Source organism: Sinohyriopsis cumingii, chromosome 10, assembly GCF_028554795.1.
Source record: "Sinohyriopsis cumingii isolate HCF-2022 chromosome 10, ASM2855479v2, whole genome shotgun sequence".
NCBI classification, from domain to species: domain Eukaryota; kingdom Metazoa; phylum Mollusca; class Bivalvia; order Unionida; family Unionidae; genus Sinohyriopsis; species Sinohyriopsis cumingii.
This window is the reverse complement of record NC_142970.1, coordinates 121,276,373-121,296,444: the sequence shown is the minus strand read 5'-3', so window position 1 is coordinate 121,296,444 and position 20,072 is coordinate 121,276,373. Positions and strand designations below refer to the sequence as shown.

General features: G+C 38.9%; 1 protein-coding gene across 5 annotated transcripts in view; it reads right to left on the bottom strand.

Moving 5' to 3' along the window:
- Nucleotides 1–4,931: 4,931 nt before the first annotated feature.
- LOC149791115 (uncharacterized) overlaps nt 4,932–20,072 on the bottom strand; it is a 125,165-nt gene continuing 110,024 nt past the window's right edge. For 3 of the 5 annotated variants that reach the window (XM_089973025.1, XM_089973027.1, XM_089973029.1), the window contains 2 exons: nt 11,644–19,248; nt 4,932–11,303 (listed from right to left, as the gene is read on the bottom strand). In XM_089973025.1, coding sequence (XP_089829151.1) covers nt 18,953–19,248 — 296 coding nt within the window. In that variant the 3' untranslated portion in view covers nt 4,932–11,303; nt 11,644–18,952. The remainder of the gene's footprint in view (nt 11,304–11,643; nt 19,249–20,072) is intronic. The other 2 variants (XM_089973026.1, XM_089973031.1) reach the window with 2 other exon arrangements.

Genomic DNA, 20,072 nt, shown 5'->3' with positions numbered 1-20,072 from the left:
TCTTGTGTTTGAAAAGTTATGAATTTGTGATATGGTGTGCCAATTTTGGTAAAAAAAAGTCGACATCCATTTGCAGTGTAACATATTTTCGAGCTATCAGAATGACATCTCTAATAATATGTACGACATGTACTACTTCCACCCTGTTGGCGATGCATCTTCCGGTTCTGATTACATTGCTTCACCCACATAAATATTGAAAAATATCTTTAAAAAGGGTAAATATATTGCTCTTCAAAACCACGTATATTTTGAGCTCATATTTGGCCAAAATATAATCAATTTAATTTAAATATTTAATCTGCCTTTAGTCACCTTACAATACATAAAAACTATAATAAAGATCTGAGGTTTTTCTTCTGCATTGTAACATGAATACAAAATGTGGTACATTATGCCATCATCAGCCAGTTTTTGCAGACTGAAACTGACATCTAATGTTAAACCATGCTGAGATTCAGCCATATTAGGTTTTCTATATAGCCAAGTTCAAACTATGACGTAATATTTTTTTCCAGGGCTTAATATGCGGAGTAAACTCTATGAAGTGCATGCATTAATGATGTCATGTGAAACGGGTGCTATGCATGATATCCAACTACTTCCGGTGTATTATGATATTGGTGAAATTGTTAATATATGATGGAAAACCGTACTTCCAAACCACGTAATACAAAACAAACGACTCGAAAGTAAAATTTTCCATCATATTTTTAAAAATAGCAAAATCTCTTAAATTCAATGCCTTTCAATGAACTGGGTGAAATATTAACGACTTTCAAGGCCTTAAACTGAGGTGCTCATTTCTCAATGACTTTCAGTGACCCTTTTATGTTCGTGCCGACCAATAAAGGTCACCGGCCACCTATATTGTACAAACGTGTCATATTATTATAGTCATAAACAAAATGCATTGGTTATGTATGCACAGCATAAAAATGTTTAATTAGACTTAAAACTCCGCTTTATAAAATGAAAAAAAAACTATTCTGCAATCTTCGTAAACAATTGGTAGTTTCTGCGTGCCAAACCGGATATGACGTACATTTATCCCTTCTATTCAACCTAGCCATTTACGTGCTTATTTTCCCCACGTAAATGTCTATTTGATATAGCGTACGATCGTGCATTTGTACAGCAAATATTGTGCACTGTGTTGTATACGGATGTAACCAAAAAGTGATGATGGGAAATAGCGTTCTTTCTTTTTCTATGTTTACCAGAAGAAGAAAAAAAGTGTATTAAATCTGTGGAATCGAATATGGGAGGGATGGGAAAGTTGCATCATTTATGCCGGATTATAGTGAATATGGCCCACAGACAATTCGGCCCAACTCGAAATACAATTTGGTCAAACTTAACAATAGTTTGTACATTCTTTTTCTTCAACAAAAAAGTAGATGTTTTGTAAGATAGGTTTTAGGGAGAAGAAAAAGACTAAATTTAAACAAACTATTTTGATATTCTTTGAAAGAAAATAATCATACTTCGTAACGTACATATTTATGAGAGTAAGCACAAACTGACCTATCTTGCTTGTTCTAATTAAAAGATTTACATACATATTTTTATGATAAAAAATATATGCATCTGTACCACGACATTTTCAGTTTAAGTCTTCCAGTCAAATTATCAATAATCATTTATAAAAGAAAATTAGGTAACATATAATATTCTACATAATACGTATACATTTCGCTAAGGGTAGTGTACATGAGATATTATAACAAATATACTTAATTTTAGGCTTCACGTTGTAACACAGCTGCATACAATACATACTAGATTACACATGAGAGAGAAAGATAGAGAGAGAATAATGTTGAGCATTTTGTCAGTATTTAGTTGCTGCAATATGAAGCTTTTGCCAGTTAATTTTAGTGTTTGTGCGCGTAAATTGAAAGCTTGTCATTACTGGTCAATATCGTCAATCATATTTGCTCCATTATTCCGTACAAATTAGAAAGGAAATAATTTTGCGTTTAATTTGTGCCGCCCCCTCCCCCTCCCGACACAACTCACACACACACTCACGGTACAAAATAAATTAATCAACATAAACTTGTTTGAAATTAAAATGAAAGAAATTAACCTTGAACTGTTATCATACATTCCTTCTTTTTTCACCGTGCGAAAAATATTTAAAAAAAAATATATATCCAGGAGCTTCGTATATGTAGCGGATGCCGGCTTGCGTATGCATACTTAGTGTAGTATGTATCACTTGTGTCAAATAACAAAATCGCAAATGAGACGAAAGTATCACCCGATTGCTTGAAGGCACCTGCCATTTACATATTATAAGTTACTTATTGCAAACTGATCCAGATTGTATTGTATCCAGGTTAAATATAAGTCGGTATCTCGCAAATAAAAAAATCATTATTTTAAAATGCATTCAATGTGAGTGCAAAAAATAATCTTTTTGCTAGCATGGGTTACAAAAGTATTATTAAAGGAAGTTATTATTGTGTATATTATTTGCCCTGCAAAAATCAATTATGATTACATATGGCAACCAAATAGAAGCCGGGGTGATAACCATAACTAGCAGGAAGCAATAAGCTCATTGTTTAAATTTACCGACAGGATATCAAACATACAGGTTATTTTATTACAATGCAAACCAACCCTGGAATCTTGCCTTTGGTGTCATTTTAGTGTGCTAATTTTTTCTTCTGAAGTCGGCCGACAAAAGGAAGTCAAGTTTGGTTCCCATGGATTCTTTTTGTGTGCCGATTTCTTTCATCATTTTTATATATATAAAGTCTGCCGACGCAGGGAAGCAAGCATTGCTTCTTTTTACCTGTATTAACGGGAATTTTAAAAATAAATTGAAACAATGGAACAGTTTTGAAAGCGACAAAATCGAGTGCTTCGTGCACACATACCGATATAAGATTGAACAGTAAATTAGTTTTCATTAGTTTTATCTAAATGTTACCTATCCATAGTTTATAGTGTTCTATTTTTCGACAAGAATCTACTTCGTCTTGTAGGGATAAATGTACGTCATTTCCGGTTGCGTCCTCTGTAGGTGGGAAATCGTAACTAAGGGAAAGTAACAGCGTTGTATACTTCTATTTCGAGTAATTAAATTATTATTTCTTCTTTACACTTGATAATTATTGTTGTTGTTCTTTTTGTGCGAGTATAACTATCTTTAATCATGTAACGCAGATCTGATATAAATAGGAAAATGTTGGAGTATGGCCAGTGACCATTAAGTAATTTCATTTTTGTTGCTAATTTTGTGCCAATACAAATTATATTTCACACATTCCTAGACCAGTATGTTTTATTATTGGGAACCTACTAAAAGAGATGGTTGAGTCCCTACACTGGCCTCATTCAAGTGTTCCTGTCTTTGCCTTTTCTTCTTCTTTCCAACCATCTTGAAATCTTCAATGAATTTTCATAATTTGACCAACAATTAGGATTATATATATGGTTACCTCTTCATTTAGGTTTTGTAGTATCATGCTGCTAGCCAAAACCAAGAATACCTTCAATTTGTCTTGCATAATTTCTCTAAGTGGTTAGAGTTCTTGGACCCTGGAAATTGTGATGTATTGCTTTGCTGGATCAATTTAACTTCTTGAGCTAATTAATTTATTACTGCAATGTACTTTTCCAAATTTTGAGTTCATCACACAAAAAGCTTTGATTTAGATCTTAGCTCCATTGTCTTGAACTGATCCAACTGATCTATTCCTCTATCAGCTATTCTGTGTGCTTCCAGTTTTATGGCCAATGTTTCCACTTCTGAAGTAGTCTTTGGACCTTGTTCCCTAAGACTCAGTCTTATGTCAGTCAATGATGCCTTCAATGAACTGATCTCTTGCTAAGATTTCCACCACATCACTACTTGCAGAATGAAATACTAATCTGGTAAGTATTTTGACATTCTGAGGTAATTCAGAAATTATCTCCCTTTCTGTCTCTATAATTCTTAATGAAATTGTTTGTGTGCAACAATTAGAGTATCATTATATTAAATTGATTTGCGTCATTAAATTAGATTGATTTGTGTCATTTTAAATTAAGTTGCTTTGTGTCATTAAATTAAACTGATTTGTGACATTAAATTAGATTGATTTGTGTCATTAAATTAAATTGATTTGTGTCATTATTTTAGAATGATTTGTGTCATCATTTTAAATTGATTGTGTCATTAAATTAACTTGATTTGTGTTATTAAATTGGGCGAGATATTCCTCAATACCTACATTTTCATGAACTAGCTGAGGTTTTAGTTTAATTATTGTTTTCTTATTCCATCATGCTACTGGGATTTGTATACGGTTTGCTCATTATCATCTGAGACTGTTCCGAGATACTTTAGTACTTTGAATTTCTTATGAGTTTTTTTTAATAGGTTGGTTACTTTAAACTTTTTCAGTCATTTCTTGCATTTCATATAATATGTGACAGACATTATTGAGTTCTGTTTTCACTGACTCATTCATAGACAAAATTATCTCTTTTATGTTGTGTGCAAACAGATTCAGATTTCTATTAAACTCCATGTCAAACAATGGAATACTCATTTCTCTTCACATTCCTGCCCTCATTTTAATGATCTATTTCACTGGAGGTAGAATACACCACCGAAAGCTGCTACATTCATCCATTTTGCTTCCACCACCAATACCAGGTTGATATATAGAAAATCAAAACTAAGCTAATTCGGTTCAATCCTTCATATTTCCTACAGCTTTGCTTTGTGTTTGTCAGGATTCCACTTCTGACACCATTTATTGCAAACATTTATCATGTTCGGAGTTTGTCTGTTGCTGGCTTGAGGTGAAAATATGATAGAAATATGGTGTTGGTGATGATAAATTTTTATAATAAAGTCTATAAAGATAGAAGAGATTACTGAGAAGAAATTAATGCTATTTAGGATGTTGAAATAAATAAAGAATACGTTATCATTTCTATTTTATTTATGGTCTCTCTTCATTTTTCTCTTATTATCACATCACAATTTAATTTACATACAAAAATACTAATTTCAATTCATTACCATACTACAAGCTTTATAAAGCAAGGCTTTCACAATACATCAACATTTCATGTGTGCTTACAAATAAGATCTTTTCTTCTTAAAACTTTCATGAACGGGTTAAACATTAGGTTACAATACAATATATACATTATTTACTAAATTAAATTTAGCAAATGAAAAACATACAAAAACTCTAAAAACTATAAACAATCTGGGCTAAAGAAAATATGGAGACATAACATTTGGTTTATGTGTGTAACAAGACAACCGGTGGGATTTTCGGATTTACAACATAACACTTTTGGCGATGATATAAATACAATGTTTAACAATGGACGACTTGAATGAGCAATTAATTATGAATATGTGCGTGTATACATAATCCAAATATTGGATTTAATTAACAAAAGAACGCACAGACTTAATGATGAAAAATACAAATAAGTTAATTTAGCAAATACAAAGACAAAGGGTGAATGGTTCACAACGATTTGAGAATAAAATGATGCATTTAGTTTACTCGGGTGGTAAAGTATGTAGAAGTTTACTCATTCTAGTAAAATGAATTCACTCAGGCAGTGAAATTATGGTGGTAAAAAAGGGACAGATATACAACTTATCTTTACAGTCCCAAAAGATACAATGGTTTTGAGAACCCCAAAAATCAGCCCATGGCTAACAGATTACATGTAATGAGATACACTCGGTCATCAGTACACTTTGTTTCACCTCAACAGCTGTTAACAGTTCAGCTTCACAGCTGCTACGGTTAATTCCTGTGGTTGGCTTTACAGCTTGCACTACGTTGACCCCGATCACTGATAACCTTGAACGCTCGGTCACTCTGGTCACGCTAGCCGCACTAAATACTTTGGATACTCCAGACAGCTCTATATACTCCGGACACTCGGAACACATCGAACTCTTGCAACACTCCAGACATTAGACACTACGGACACCCTGGACATTAGACAGCTGAAAATATATCTAATATCATGTACTATACATGACACAGCATAATAATGCAATGACGTTATACACGGTAAGTTATATAGATTATATTATCATCACAATAATGCAAAATAAAGCTGATCCTGCTCGATCAAAATCCTACTGTATTAAACAGTTCTTAAAAATGTAGCTTTACAGTATCAATATAAATCCCTTGCTAAGTCGAAAACAAGAATAGAAATAAGTACATTATACTGCGTGAACCGAAGCTACATAGCAAACACACAAAAATAAACGTGGTAATACAGTAGTTATAACTTACAGACATACCTCTACAACTGAAGATGTGCATGTCCTTAAGGCAGACTGCTGGCTGACACGACTTATCGGTATTGTAAAGAAATGTACGTACGGTGAGGTATTTATACACAGACATAGTCTGTGCATTTTAGACATTCGGTTCGTCCCATCGAGAGCACTTACCACGTGCAGCATGGGATGAACCAAAATCACTATTTCGAAATACGACACAATATACATAAATCACCTTCGGGTATCGTTATACACACACAACAAAAGTACATGTATTCAATAACTTAAAGTATTTATTACAGTGACAATGCCTCTCCCCCCAAAAAATAAGTGGCAACACTTTTAGAAAAATCACGGAATGTGAGCAGAAACAATTTGAATACTGAAAGATAATGATCTGCTAATTACATCCGAATAAAAAATAAGCACCCACATTTACCGATCCTCGAATTGCCTCGATCCGGAAACTATACGGTTGCAAAGACAACGCCCAATGCATCAATCTTGCATTGGCGATCTTTGCTTTGATCAAGAGCAGCTGATGGTCCATAAGGTAAAACTACTTTCTGCAAAGGTACGTATGGAATTTTCGTATCCCCCATACTAAGGCTAGCACTCCTTCTCAATCATGGAGTAGTTTTGCTCCCTAAGGAGCAATTTCATACTTGCATAAGCAATGGGCAATTCCATCCCCCCTTGCTCCTGTAGCAAAACAGCCCCAAGACCCGTATCAGACGCACATGTCCACAGAACAAAAGTTTCTTTCAATTCTGGCAACTTTAAGATTGGTGCACTTACCAGTTTCTGTTTTAAGGCGTTAAATGCTTTTTCCTGGCATACACTCCAGGGAACTTTATTCGGTTGCCCTTTCCTAGTCAAGTCTGTCAATGGGTTGGCGATAGCCACAAAATTGGGGAAACATTTCCTGTAAAACCCAATCAAACCTAGGAAAGATTTTACTGTTTTTTTTAAGTTTCTGGTCTAGGTGCATCGCTGATTGCTCAGTATTTATCTGGGTGAGGTTTCAACTGACCTAGTCCACTTACGAGATGTCCCAAACACTCTAGGCTAAAATGCCCTATACTACATTTGGTGGGCTTAGCTGTAAGTCTTTTAGTGTTAAGTCTATTGAACAGATCCCATAATACCTTAACATGTTCATCCCATATATGTGTATAACCAAAGTTATCATCTATGAAACTGTCGACGTTTTCCATACCGTTTAACAGTTTGCGCATGAGACGAACACACGACGCACCGACGTTGACTAAACCGAAAGGCATACCTTTAAATTGATAAAGACCTTTGGGAGTCGCGAATGCCGCTAAACTCGTGGGCATTATCAGCGATTGGTATCTATCCATATCCCTTGGTAAGGTCTAATTTGGAAGTCTATTCATAACCTGCCAACTTTTAAAATAAACTTTCCATGTCTGGCATTGGTTCTGTGTCGAACACTGTGATTTTGTTCAATTGCCGAAAGTCAATGCAAAAACGGTTCGTCCCATCTTTCTTTCTGACTAACACAAAGGGGAAGAGTATGGGGAGTTGGAAGGTTCGATCAGTTCCTGGTCTAACATTTTCCTCACTTTGTTGATTGTCTCCTGCGCATTAAAAGGTATTGGAAATCCTTTAATCCTGATTGGCTCAAGGGTATTCAACTTAATCTTGTGTTGCATCAATCAAGTACGGCCCGGTTTGTCCGTAAACATGTCAGGGTATTGGGACAAAACCTCCAAGATCTATGTACGCTGACCCACTGATAAATCTGGGCATACATTGATCTGGTCAATACCTTCTTTCCCTATGTCAATGGGGTACTCAAGGGGCATTTCTGTACTGGAGACGAATTCAGATTTGTCACACAACCTATCTTCTATCACCGCTATGCATACTATATTCAAGACCCCGTTATCTATTGTTTGTCTAGGTCTTTCAAGGTAGAGTTTAAGCATATTGAAGTGAAATATCTTGGACTTACCCTCCGTATCAATGATATAGTCCATTTCACCTTTCACCTGTTTGACTTCATTTGGCCCCTTCCATTGGACTAGCAGCTTATTTTTATTCGTTGGGAGAAGCACCAAAATTTGATTGCCTACATAACACTTTTTACTTCGCGTTCCTCTGTTGTAGTACTTCGCGTACTTACAACTAGATTTCGCGAGTTCATCTTGCGACAAGCATTGCATGAACTACACAATCGTGCTATGTCACTGTTAATCTTGGGCTAATAACATTCCCGTAATACTTTCACTGTTGTTTTATTCATTCTCAGATGTCCTGCCGTACTCGACTCGTGCACCAACTTAAGTACACGTGGCCTAAATTTCTGGGGAATAACTAGCTGAAAGAACTTCCTACCATCAGGCGTAGTATGCTCTCTATACATGACACCATTGTGATGTAGAAATCTAGAGGACCCCCCCCCCCCCCCGTTCTTATAGATCTTCACGGATAAAACTTTCTTCGCAGTTGCACGTAGAGACGCATCACGTTTTTGTTCATTCTGAAATTCATCGCGGAAGATATCAGTAATGGCCTCAGGTACTTTTAATTTACATAAAGGTTTGTTATATTTTTTTACCTGAGCCCTAGCTTGCACTGCTGGGATGATTGAGAATCGGAAGTCTGACATGGTTGGGAGTCTAGAGTCTGCCAATCGTAATTCATAGATCGGGTTGGCTATGCATAACACTTCCACGGTTTCGGTCAAAGAAGGTGTTTCAATAACTATCCTTGTGACGGGAATGTGGTCAATTGTCTGGTCTAGTAGCATACAAGGCGATTTAAACCCAAGCAATTGATCAACAAGTGCTATGTTCCATTTCACGACTACAGTAGTAAACCCTGTGTCTCGTAAAACAGTCACTTCTTGTCCGATGACATTGGCCATTTGCCATCGGTACCCATGGGAAAATACTCAGGCCAATCGATTGGATTGGATCGCGACCGATCTCAGCATGCACCACTGGCTCGTACACCGCTTCCAGCTTAGCTTGCTGGGAAACAATGAGTGTTCTATCTACTGACCGTCTGCCTTCAATGGCTACCACAACTCTCTGGACTGGTCCCTTCCGCTTAGGACAATGGGGAAGATATGACCCCACTCCTTGCAAGTGAAACATTGCCTGTTATTATGCCTTCCCTGGTTATCCCAACCAGGTTTTCCAGGTTCCCTGGGTTTCTGGTCCTTGACCTGATTCCCACCTTTGTTGTCTCGTGTGATGACGTTCTGTGAACCTCTCCGAGCTTCGGCGAATAAATCCGCCTGTGTGGCCATGTCATATATATTCGCAAAGGACTTTTCCCTCAAGAACAAATACAACTCCTTGCAACAATTTGTCAATAGTTGGTCTCGAAGCAAGAAATCGATAAGACCCTCAAATGTCTTAACGACTTTACCACATTCCACCCATCGCTGCAAGTAATTGCACATCCTACTGATGAATTGGGTGAATGTCTCGTCTCTCTCGTGTTTGCTGTACTTAAACTTCTTGCGAAACCCTTGCTCGGTTAGCTTGTATTTCTTCAGAAGTGCAGCTTTCAACACGAGATAATTCAGTGAATAGGCCATGGATAAACGCAAATACACGTCTAATGCTTTACCCTTCAACAACGCGCTAAGATGAAGTGACCAATCTTCTTTCTTCCATTTTTGTACCGTGGCGTACTTTTCCAACCTGTTTAGATAACTATTCATGTTATCTGTATCGTCTTCAAATGGGAGCAATTTTGGACCTCTGTTTAACATCACGTTCCCCTTACTTTTTAGTTGGCAAAAGCTCAATATTTCTTTGATACTCCATCTGCCTATTTATATCTTCCATCTCCAAAGTTTCGAATCTGACTTGTTTTTCCCAACTTCTGATCTACTTCTTTAAGCAATTCTCTCTTCCCCCATCTCTAATTCTAACTTCTCCCTCAACGCGTCCCTTTCCCATTCTCTCCTTTCTTTTTTGGCCCGTTTTTCTAAATCTATCTTTTCCATTTCAGCCTGCGTTTCTAATTCTAACTTCCCCTTCTCTAATTCTATCAACTCCTTCTTGGCTTCCCCTTCTATCTCGAGTTTCTCCCTTTCTATTTCCCTGTCTTCTACCTTGGATCACTTTCCCAAGTTTGTTTTTTGCGAACAAAATTTATAAGGGACTTCTCCTCATAGCCAAACTGTTTCAATAGTTCTACAAGTTATTTCATTGATGACATTTCAAAAGTTTGGTGTGACCAACCTAAAGTGCAGTATTATGCAAAATGCCTAATTATTACAACAAACCATATTTTCCTTCTCGAAAGGCAACAAAACATAAAACATATACAAAAAAAAACAAAAAACAAAGCAATGTTATGTGTCTACTCAACCTCACGGTCTTGTCAAGAGCCTCTGAAACACATAAAACAGCATACAAATATAGTGAAATGATATTAGTGTTCCATTAAAACAGAAATGATTCCACTTCTGTCCCCAAGATAACCGGGTGGAATTTTCGGATTCACAAAGGAACACTTTTGACGATGATATAAATACAATGTTAATATAATGGATGACTTGAATGAGCAATTAATTATGAATATGTACGTGTAGATATAATCCAAATATTGGATTCAATTAACATAAGAACTCACAGACATAATGATGAAAAATACAAATAAATTAACTTGGCAAATACAAAGACAAGGGGTGAATGGTTCACATCGATTTGACAATGGAACAATGGATAGTGTACTCTGGCAGTAAACAATGTAGAATTTCACTCATGTAGTAAAATGAATCCACTCAGATAGTGAAATTATGGTGATAAAAAAGGGACAGATATACAACTTTTTACCTCGACGGTTGCTACAGTTCAGCTTCACAGCTTGCGCTATGTTGACCCCGATCATTGATAACTTTGAACGCTTGGGTCACTCTGGTCATTCTAGATGATCTAGATACTTTGGATACTCCAGACAGCTCTATACACTCCGGACACATCAAACTCTTGGAACACTCTGGACATTAGACACTACAGACACCCTGGACATTAGACAGCTGAAAATATATCCAATACAGTGTACTACACATGACACATCATAATAATGCAATGACGTTATACATGGTAAGTTATATAGATTACATTATCATCACAATAATTACAAAATGACAGGTTCAAAAATAAAGCTGACCCTGCTCAATAAAAATCCTACTATATCAAACAGTTCTTAAAAAAATGTACTTTACATTACTAATATAAATCCCTTGCTAAGTCGAAAAACAATAGAAATATAAGCATTATACTGCACAAACCAAAGATACATAGCAAACATACAACTATAAACGTAGTAATACAGTAGTTATAACTTATAGACTAGAAATTAATAAACTTACATACCTCTACAACTGAACATGTACGCGGCCTTAAAGCAGACTGATGGCTGACAAGACTTATCCGTATTGTAAAGAAATGTAAGTACGGTGAGGTATTTATACACAATCATAGTCTGTGCATTGTAGGCGTTCGGCACTTCGCACGTGCATGGGATGAACCAAACTCACTATTTCAAAATACAACACAATATATATAATTCATCACTCAAGACAGTGTACTGAATATCCAAAATAGCCATGTGATTTCGATGAGTGACCAACTCAAGACAGTGTACTGAATGTCCAAAGTAGCCATGTGTGTTTGATGAAGGACCGACTCAAGACAGTGTACTGAATGTCCAATGCAGCCATGTGTTTTAATGAGGGACCGTATCAAGACAGTATACTGAATGTCCACAGTTGCCATGTGCGTTGGATGAAGGACCAACTCAAGACAGTGTACTGAATGTCCAAAGTAGCCTTGTGATTTTGATGAGAGACCGTATCAAGACAGTATACTGAATGTCCAAAGTAGCCATGTGCGTTTGATGAAGGACTGACTCAAGACAGTGTACTGAATGTCCAATGCAGCCATGTGCTTTTCATAAGGGACCGTATTAAGACAGTGTACTGAATGTCCACAGTTGCCATGTGCGTTTGATGAAGGACTGACTCAAGACTGTATTGAATGTCCAATGCAGCCATGTGCTTTTCATAAGGGACCGTATCAAGACAGTGTACTGAATGTCCAAAGTAGCCTTGTGTTTTTGATGAGAGACCGTATCAAGACAGTGTACTGAATGTCCAAAGTAGCCATGTGCGTTTGATGAAGGACCGACTCAAGACAGTGTACTGAATGTCCAATGCAGCCATGTGTTTTTGATGAGGGACCATATCAAGACAGTATACTGAATGTCCACAGTTGCCATGTGCGTTGGATGAAGGACCAACTCAAGACAGTGTACTGAATGTCCAAATTAGCCTTGTGATTTTGATGAGAGACCGTATCAAGACAGTATACTGAATGTCCAAAGTAGCCATGTGCGTTTGATGAAGGACCGACTCAAGACAGTGTACTGAATGTCCAAAGTAGCCATGTGTGTTTGATGAAGGACCGACTCAAGACAGTGTACTGAATGTCCAATGCAGCCATGTGTTTTGATGAGGGACCGTATCAAGACAGTATACTGAATGTCCACAGTTGCCATGTGAGTTGGATGAAGGACCAACTCAAGACAGTGTACTGAATGTCCAAAGTAGCCTTGTGATTTTGATGAGAGACCGTATCAAGATAGTATACTGAATGTCCAAAGTAGCCATGTGCGTTTGATGAAGGACTGACTCAAGATAGTGTACTGAATGTCTAATGCAGCCATGTGCTTTTCATAAGGGACCGTATCAAGACAGTGTATTGAATGTCCACAGTTGCCATGTGCGTTTGATGAAGGACCGACTCAAGACAGTGTATTGAATGTCCAATGCAGCCATGTGCTTTCCATAAGGGACCGTATCAAGACAGTGTACTGAATGTCCAAAGTAGCCTTGTGTTTTTGATGAGAGACCGTATCAAGACAGTGTACTGAATGTCCAAAGTAGCCATGTGCGTTTGATGAAGGACCGACTCAAGACAGTGTACTGAATGTCCAATGCAGCCATGTGTTTTTGATGAGGGACCATATCAAGACAGTATACTGAATGTCCACAGTTGCCATGTGCGTTGGATGAAGGACCAACTCAAGACAGTGTACTGAATGTCCAAAGTAGCCTTGTGATTTTGATGAGAAACCGTATCAAGACAGTATACTGAATGTCCAAAGTAGCCATGTGCGTTTGATGAAGGACCGACTCAACACAGTGTACTGAATGTCCAATGCAGCCATGTGCTTTTCATAAGGGACCGTATCAAGACAGTGTACTGAATGTCCACAGTTGCCATGTGCGTTTGATGAAGGACCGACTCAAGAAAGTGTACTGAATGTTCAATGCAGCCATGTGCGTTTGATGATGGACCGTCTCAAGACAGTGTACTGAATGTCCAATGCAGTCATGTGCATTTGATGAGGGACCGTCTCAAGACAGTGTACTGAATGTCCAATGTAGCCAAAGGTTTCCGATGTGGGACCGTCTCAAGACAGTGTACTGTATGTCCAATGTAGCCAAGTGTTTTATGATGTGGGACTGTATCAAGGCAGTGTACTGAATGTCCCATGCAGTCATATGCGTTTGATGAAGGACCGACTCAAGACAGTGTACTGAATGTCCAATGCAGCCATGTGCTTTTCATGAGGGACCATATCAAGACAGTGTACTGAACGTCCAAAGTAGTCATGTGCGTCTGATGAGGGACCGTCTCAAGACAGTGTACTGAATGTCCAATGTAGCCAAAGGTTTTCGATGTGGGACCGTATCAAGACAGTGTACTGAATGTCCAATGCAGCAGTGTGCGTTCAATGAAGGACCGACTCAAGACAGTGTACTGAATGTCCAATGCAGCCATGTGCTTTTCATGAGGGACCGTATCAAGACAGTATACTGAATGTCCACAGTTGCCATGTGCCTTTGATGAAGGAACAACTCAAGACAGTGTACTGAATGTCCAAAATAGCCATGTGCGTTTGATGATGGACCGTCTCAAGACAGTGTAATGAATGTCCAATGTAGTCATGTGCGTTTGATGAGGGACCGTCTCAAGACAGTGTACTGAATGTCCAATGTAGCCAAAGGTTTCCGATGTGGGACCGTCTCAAGACAGTGTACTGTATGTCCAATGTAGCCAAGTGTTTTATGATGTGGGACTGTATCAAGGCAGTGTACTGAATGTCCAATGCAGTCATGTGCGTTTGATGAAAGACCGACTCAAGACAGTGTACTGAATGTCCAATGCAGCCATGTGCTTTTCATGAGGGACCATATCAAGACAGTGTACTGAACGTCCAAAGTAGTCATGTGCGTCTGATGAGGGACCGTCTCAAGACAGTGTACTGAATGTCCAATGTAGCCAAAGGTTTTCGATGTGGGACCGTATCAAGACAGTGTACTGAATGTCCAATGCAGCAGTGTGCATTCGATGAAGGACCGACTCAAGACAGTGTACTGGATGTCCAAAGTAGCCATGTGATTTCGATGAGGGACCATATCAAGACAGTTTACTGAATGTCCAAAGTAGCCATGTGCGTTCGATGAGGGACCAACTCAAGACAGTGTATTGAATGTCCAAGTAGCAATGTTTGTTCAATGAGGGACCGTCTCAAGACTCAAGACATTGTACTGAATGTCCAAAGCAGCCTTGTGTTTTTGATGAGAGACCGTATCAAGACAGTGTACTGAATGTCCAAAGTAGCCATGTGTGTTTGATGAAGGACCGACTCAAGACAGTGTACTGAATGTCCAATGCAGCCATGTGTTTTTGATGAGGGACCATATCAAGACAGTATACTGAATGTCCACAGTTGCCATGTGCGTTGGATGAAGGACCAACTCAAGACAGTGTACTGAATGTCCAAATTAGCCTTGTGATTTTGATGAGAGACCGTATCAAGACAGTATACTGAATGTCCAAAGTAGCCATGTGCGTTTGATGAAGGACCGACTCAAGACAGTGTACTGAATGTCCAAAGTAGCCATGTGTGTTTGATGAAGGACTGACTCAAGACAGTGTACTGAATGTCCAATGCAGCCATGTGTTTTGATGAGGGACCGTATCAAGACAGTATACTGAATGTCCACAGTTGCCATGTGCGTTGGATGAAGGACCAACTCAAGACAGTGTAATGAATGTCCAAAGTAGCCTTGTGATTTTGATGAGAGACCGTATCAAGACAGTATACTGAATGTCCAAAGTAGCCATGTGCGTTTGATGAAGGACTGACTCAAGACAGTGTACTGAATGTCCAATGCAGCCATGTGCTTTTCATAAGGGACCGTATCAAGACAGTGTACTGAATGTCCACAGTTGCCATGTGCGTTTGATGAAGGACCGACTCAAGACAGTGTATTGAATGTCCAATGCAGCCATGTGCTTTTCATAAGGGACCGTATCAAGACAGTGTACTGAATGTCCAAAGTAGCCTTGTGTTTTTGATGAGAGACCGTATCAAGACAGTGTACTGAATGTCCAAAGTAGCCATGTGGGTTTGATGAAGGACCGACTCAAGACAGTGTACTGAATGTCCAATGCAGCCATGTGTTTTTGATGAGGGACCATATCAAGACAGTATACTGAATGTCCACAGTTGCCATGTGCGTTGGATGAAGGACCAACTCAAGACAGTGTACTGAATGTCCAAAGTAGCCTTGTGATTTTGATGAGAAACCGTATCAAGACAGTATACTGAATGTCCAAAGTAGCCATGTGCGTTTGATGAAGGACCGACTCAAGACAGTGTACTGAATGTCCAATGCAGCCATGTGCTTTTCATAAGGGACCGTATCAAGACAGTGTACTGAATGTCCACAGTTGCCATGTGCGTTTGATGAAGGACCGACTCAAGAAAGTGTACTGAATGTTCAATGCAGCCATGTGCGTTTGATGATGGACCGTCTCAAGACAGTGTACTGAATGTCCAATGCAGTCATGTGCGTTTGATGAGGGACCGTCTCAAGACAGTGTACTGAATGTCCAATGTAGCCAAAGGTTTCCGATGTGGGACCGTCTCAAGACAGTGTACTGTATGTCCAATGTAGCCAAGTGTTTTATGATGTTTGACTGTATCAAGGCAGTGTACTGAATGTCCAATGCAGTCATATGCGTTTGATGAAGGACCGACTCAAGACAGTGTACTGAATGTCCAATGCAGCCATGTGCTTTTCATGAGGGACCATATCAAGACAGTGTACTGAACGTCCAAAGTAGTCATGTGCGTCTGATGAGGGACCGTCTCAAGACAGTGTACTGAATGTCCAATGTAGCCAAAGGTTTTCGATGTGGGACCGTATCAAGACAGTGTACTGAATGTCCAATGCAGCAGTGTGCGTTCAATGAAGGACCGACTCAAGACAGTGTACTGAATGTCCAATGCAGCCATGTGCTTTTCATGAGGGACCGTATCAAGACAGTATACTGAATGTCCACAGTTGCCATGTGCCTTTGATGAAGGAACAACTCAAGACAGTGTACTGAATGTCCAAAATAGCCATGTGCGTTTGATGATGGACCGTCTCAAGACAGTGTAATGAATGTCCAATGTAGTCATGTGCGTTTGATGAGGGACCGTCTCAAGACAGTGTACTGAATGTCCAATGTAGCCAAAGGTTTCCGATGTGGGACCGTCTCAAGACAGTGTACTGTATGTCCAATGTAGCCAAGTGTTTTATGATGTGGGACTGTATCAAGGCAGTGTACTGAATGTCCAATGCAGTCATGTGCGTTTGATGAAAGACCGACTCAAGACAGTGTACTGAATGTCCAATGCAGCCATGTGCTTTTCATGAGGGACCATATCAAGACAGTGTACTGAACGTCCAAAGTAGTCATGTGCGTCTGATGAGGGACCGTCTCAAGACAGTGTACTGAATGTCCAATGTAGCCAAAGGTTTTCGATGTGGGACCGTATCAAGACAGTGTACTGAATGTCCAATGCAGCAGTGTGCATTCGATGAAGGACCGACTCAAGACAGTGTACTGGATGTCCAAAGTAGCCATGTGATTTCGATGAGGGACCATATCAAGACAGTTTACTGAATGTCCAAAGTAGCCATGTGCGTTCGATGAGGGACCGTCTCAAGACAGTGTACTGAATGTCCAATGTAGCCAAAGGTTTCCGATGTGGGACCGTCTCAAGACAGTGTACTGTATGTCCAATGTAGCCAAGTGTTTTATGATGTGGGGCCTTATAAAGGCAGTGAACTGAATGTCCAATGCAGTCATGTGCGTTTGATGAAGGACCGACTCAAGACAGTGTACTGAACGTCCAAAGTAGTGATGTGCGTCTGATGAGGGACCGTCTCAAGACAGTGTACTGAATGTCCGATGTAGCCAAAGGTTTTCGATGTGGGACCGTATCAAGACAGTGTACTGAATGTCGAATGCAGCAGTGTGCGTTCGATGAAGGACCAACTCAAGACAGTATACTGGATGTCCAAAGTAGCCATGTGATTTCGATGAGGGACCACATCAAGACAGTTTACTGAATGTCCAAAGTAGCCATGTGCGTTTGATGAGGGACCAACTCAAGACAGTGTACTGAATGTCCAAGTAGCCATGTTTGTTCAATGAGGGACCATCTCAAGACTCAAGACATTGTACTGAATGTCCACAGTTGCCATGTGCGTTCGATGAGGGACCGACTCAAGATAGTCTACTGAATGTCCAATGTAGCCATGTGTTTTCTATGTGGGACCGTATCAAGACAGTGTAATGAATGTCCAAGTAGCCATGTGTGTTCAATAAGGGACCGACTCAAGATAGTGAATTGAATGTCCAAGTAGCCATGTTTGTTCGATGAGGGACTGACTCAAGACAGTGTATTGAATGTCCAAGTAGCCATGTTTGTTCGATGAGGGACCGACTCATGACAGTGTATTGAATGTCCAAGTAGCCATGTTTGTTCGATGAAGGACCGTATCAAGACAGTGTACTGAATGTCCAAAGTAGCCATGTGATTTCGATGAGAGACCTGATCAACAGAGTGTACTGAATGTCCAAAGTAGCCATGTGAATTTGATCAGGGACTGTATCAAGACAGTGAACTGAATGTCCAAAGTAGCCATGTGTTTTGATGAGGGACCGTCTCAAGAGTGTACTGAATGTCCAAAGTAGTAATGTGCTTTCGATGTGGAACCGTATCAAGACAGTGTACTGAATGTCCAAAGTAGCCATACAATTTCGATGTGCGACCATCTCAAGACTGCAATGATTATCCAAAGTAGCCATGTGCTTTCGATGTGGGACCGTCTCAAGAGAGTGTAATGATTGTCCAAAATATCCATGTGATTTCGTTGTGGGACCGTATCAAGACAGCGTACTGAATGCCCAAATTAGCCATATGATTTTGATGAGTGACCATCCAAAGACTGTCTACTGAATGTCCAAAATAGATATTTTGATTTTGCTCAGGGAGCGTATGAAGACAGTGTACTGAATGTCCAATGTAGCCATGTGGTTTCGATGAGGGACTGTCTCAAGAGAGTGTACTGAATGTCAAAAGTAGCCATGTGATTTCGATGAGAGACCATCTCAAAACAGTGTACTAAGTGTGAAAAAGGTAAATTACAACCATTTTAAACATTAATAAATATGAGATACAAACAGTACTACATTTGTCATATTTCACAAATTCTTTTGAAACTATCTAGTATGATCTCCAGTATCAGATTTCTAAAAAGAAAGAGTCAGTTCACATTTTCTTTAGAATATCAAGATTGATGCCAACACATCTGAATGCCTGTTGCAGATTCCTGAATGTGGCCTGCCTGGCCTGCCTTTGTCTCCACTCTTTCATGATGTCAAAGCATTGTCTGTGAACACTGTCTTTGTGTTCTGTAAGAATCTGTTCAATTCTTGAGAATGGGACTTCAAGTTCAACACCCAGATGCACATGTCCTGTCCCAATCCCTCTACAGATCTGATTCAGCTGTTTATCATTTGGTTGTTTATCTAACATTGCAGGTGGAAGGCATGACACCGTGTCCCCTGCAAGAAGCCCATAAAATGAGTCAATACATTGCAAACTGAGAAGTCCTGCATAACAAAATGCATATTGTATACACTGATAACATGAACTTTCTTCAACATATTTCTTTAAAATGTGCATTGATAATGTTTTGCAATTTTATAAATTATTGAAATCAAAATATTTATTGTGAATCAGTGTGATATATACATTTAGAATGCTTTATTTTCAATCACTGTGATATATACATCTAACTCAAATTGCTTTTTTTCAATCTATCTGATATGTACATCTCATTTAGTCTGTTATATTGTCAGTCAGTAATATGTACATCTCGCTTAAATTCCATTATTGTCAGTCAGTGAGATGTACATCTCATTTACATTGCTTTAGTGTCAGTCAGTGATACGTACATCTCATTTAGACTGCTGTATTGTCAGTTAGTGTGATATGTACATCTCATTTAAATTGACTTATTGTCAGTCAGTGATATGTACACCTCATTTAGATTGCCTTATTGTCAGTCAGTGATATGTACATCTCATTTAGATTGTTTTGTTGTCAGTCAGTGTGATTTGTACATCTCATTTAGATTGTTTTCTTGTCAGATTTAGTACTGAATTTGTTAAACATATTTATTACGAGACCATGTTGCATCTTGGGATCATTAAATTATTTTCTCCTTAAAACTGAACAGAGGAGAGGGGGTCATTCTGGTCATAGTTGGGACCTCTCAAAAGAGTATCAACAAGGGAGGTCACTCTGGTCATAGCTGGGATCTCTGAAAGGGGGCGCTCACAGTTATTATATACGTTTGAGAGAGTGACGTATGTAAGGTGAAGTT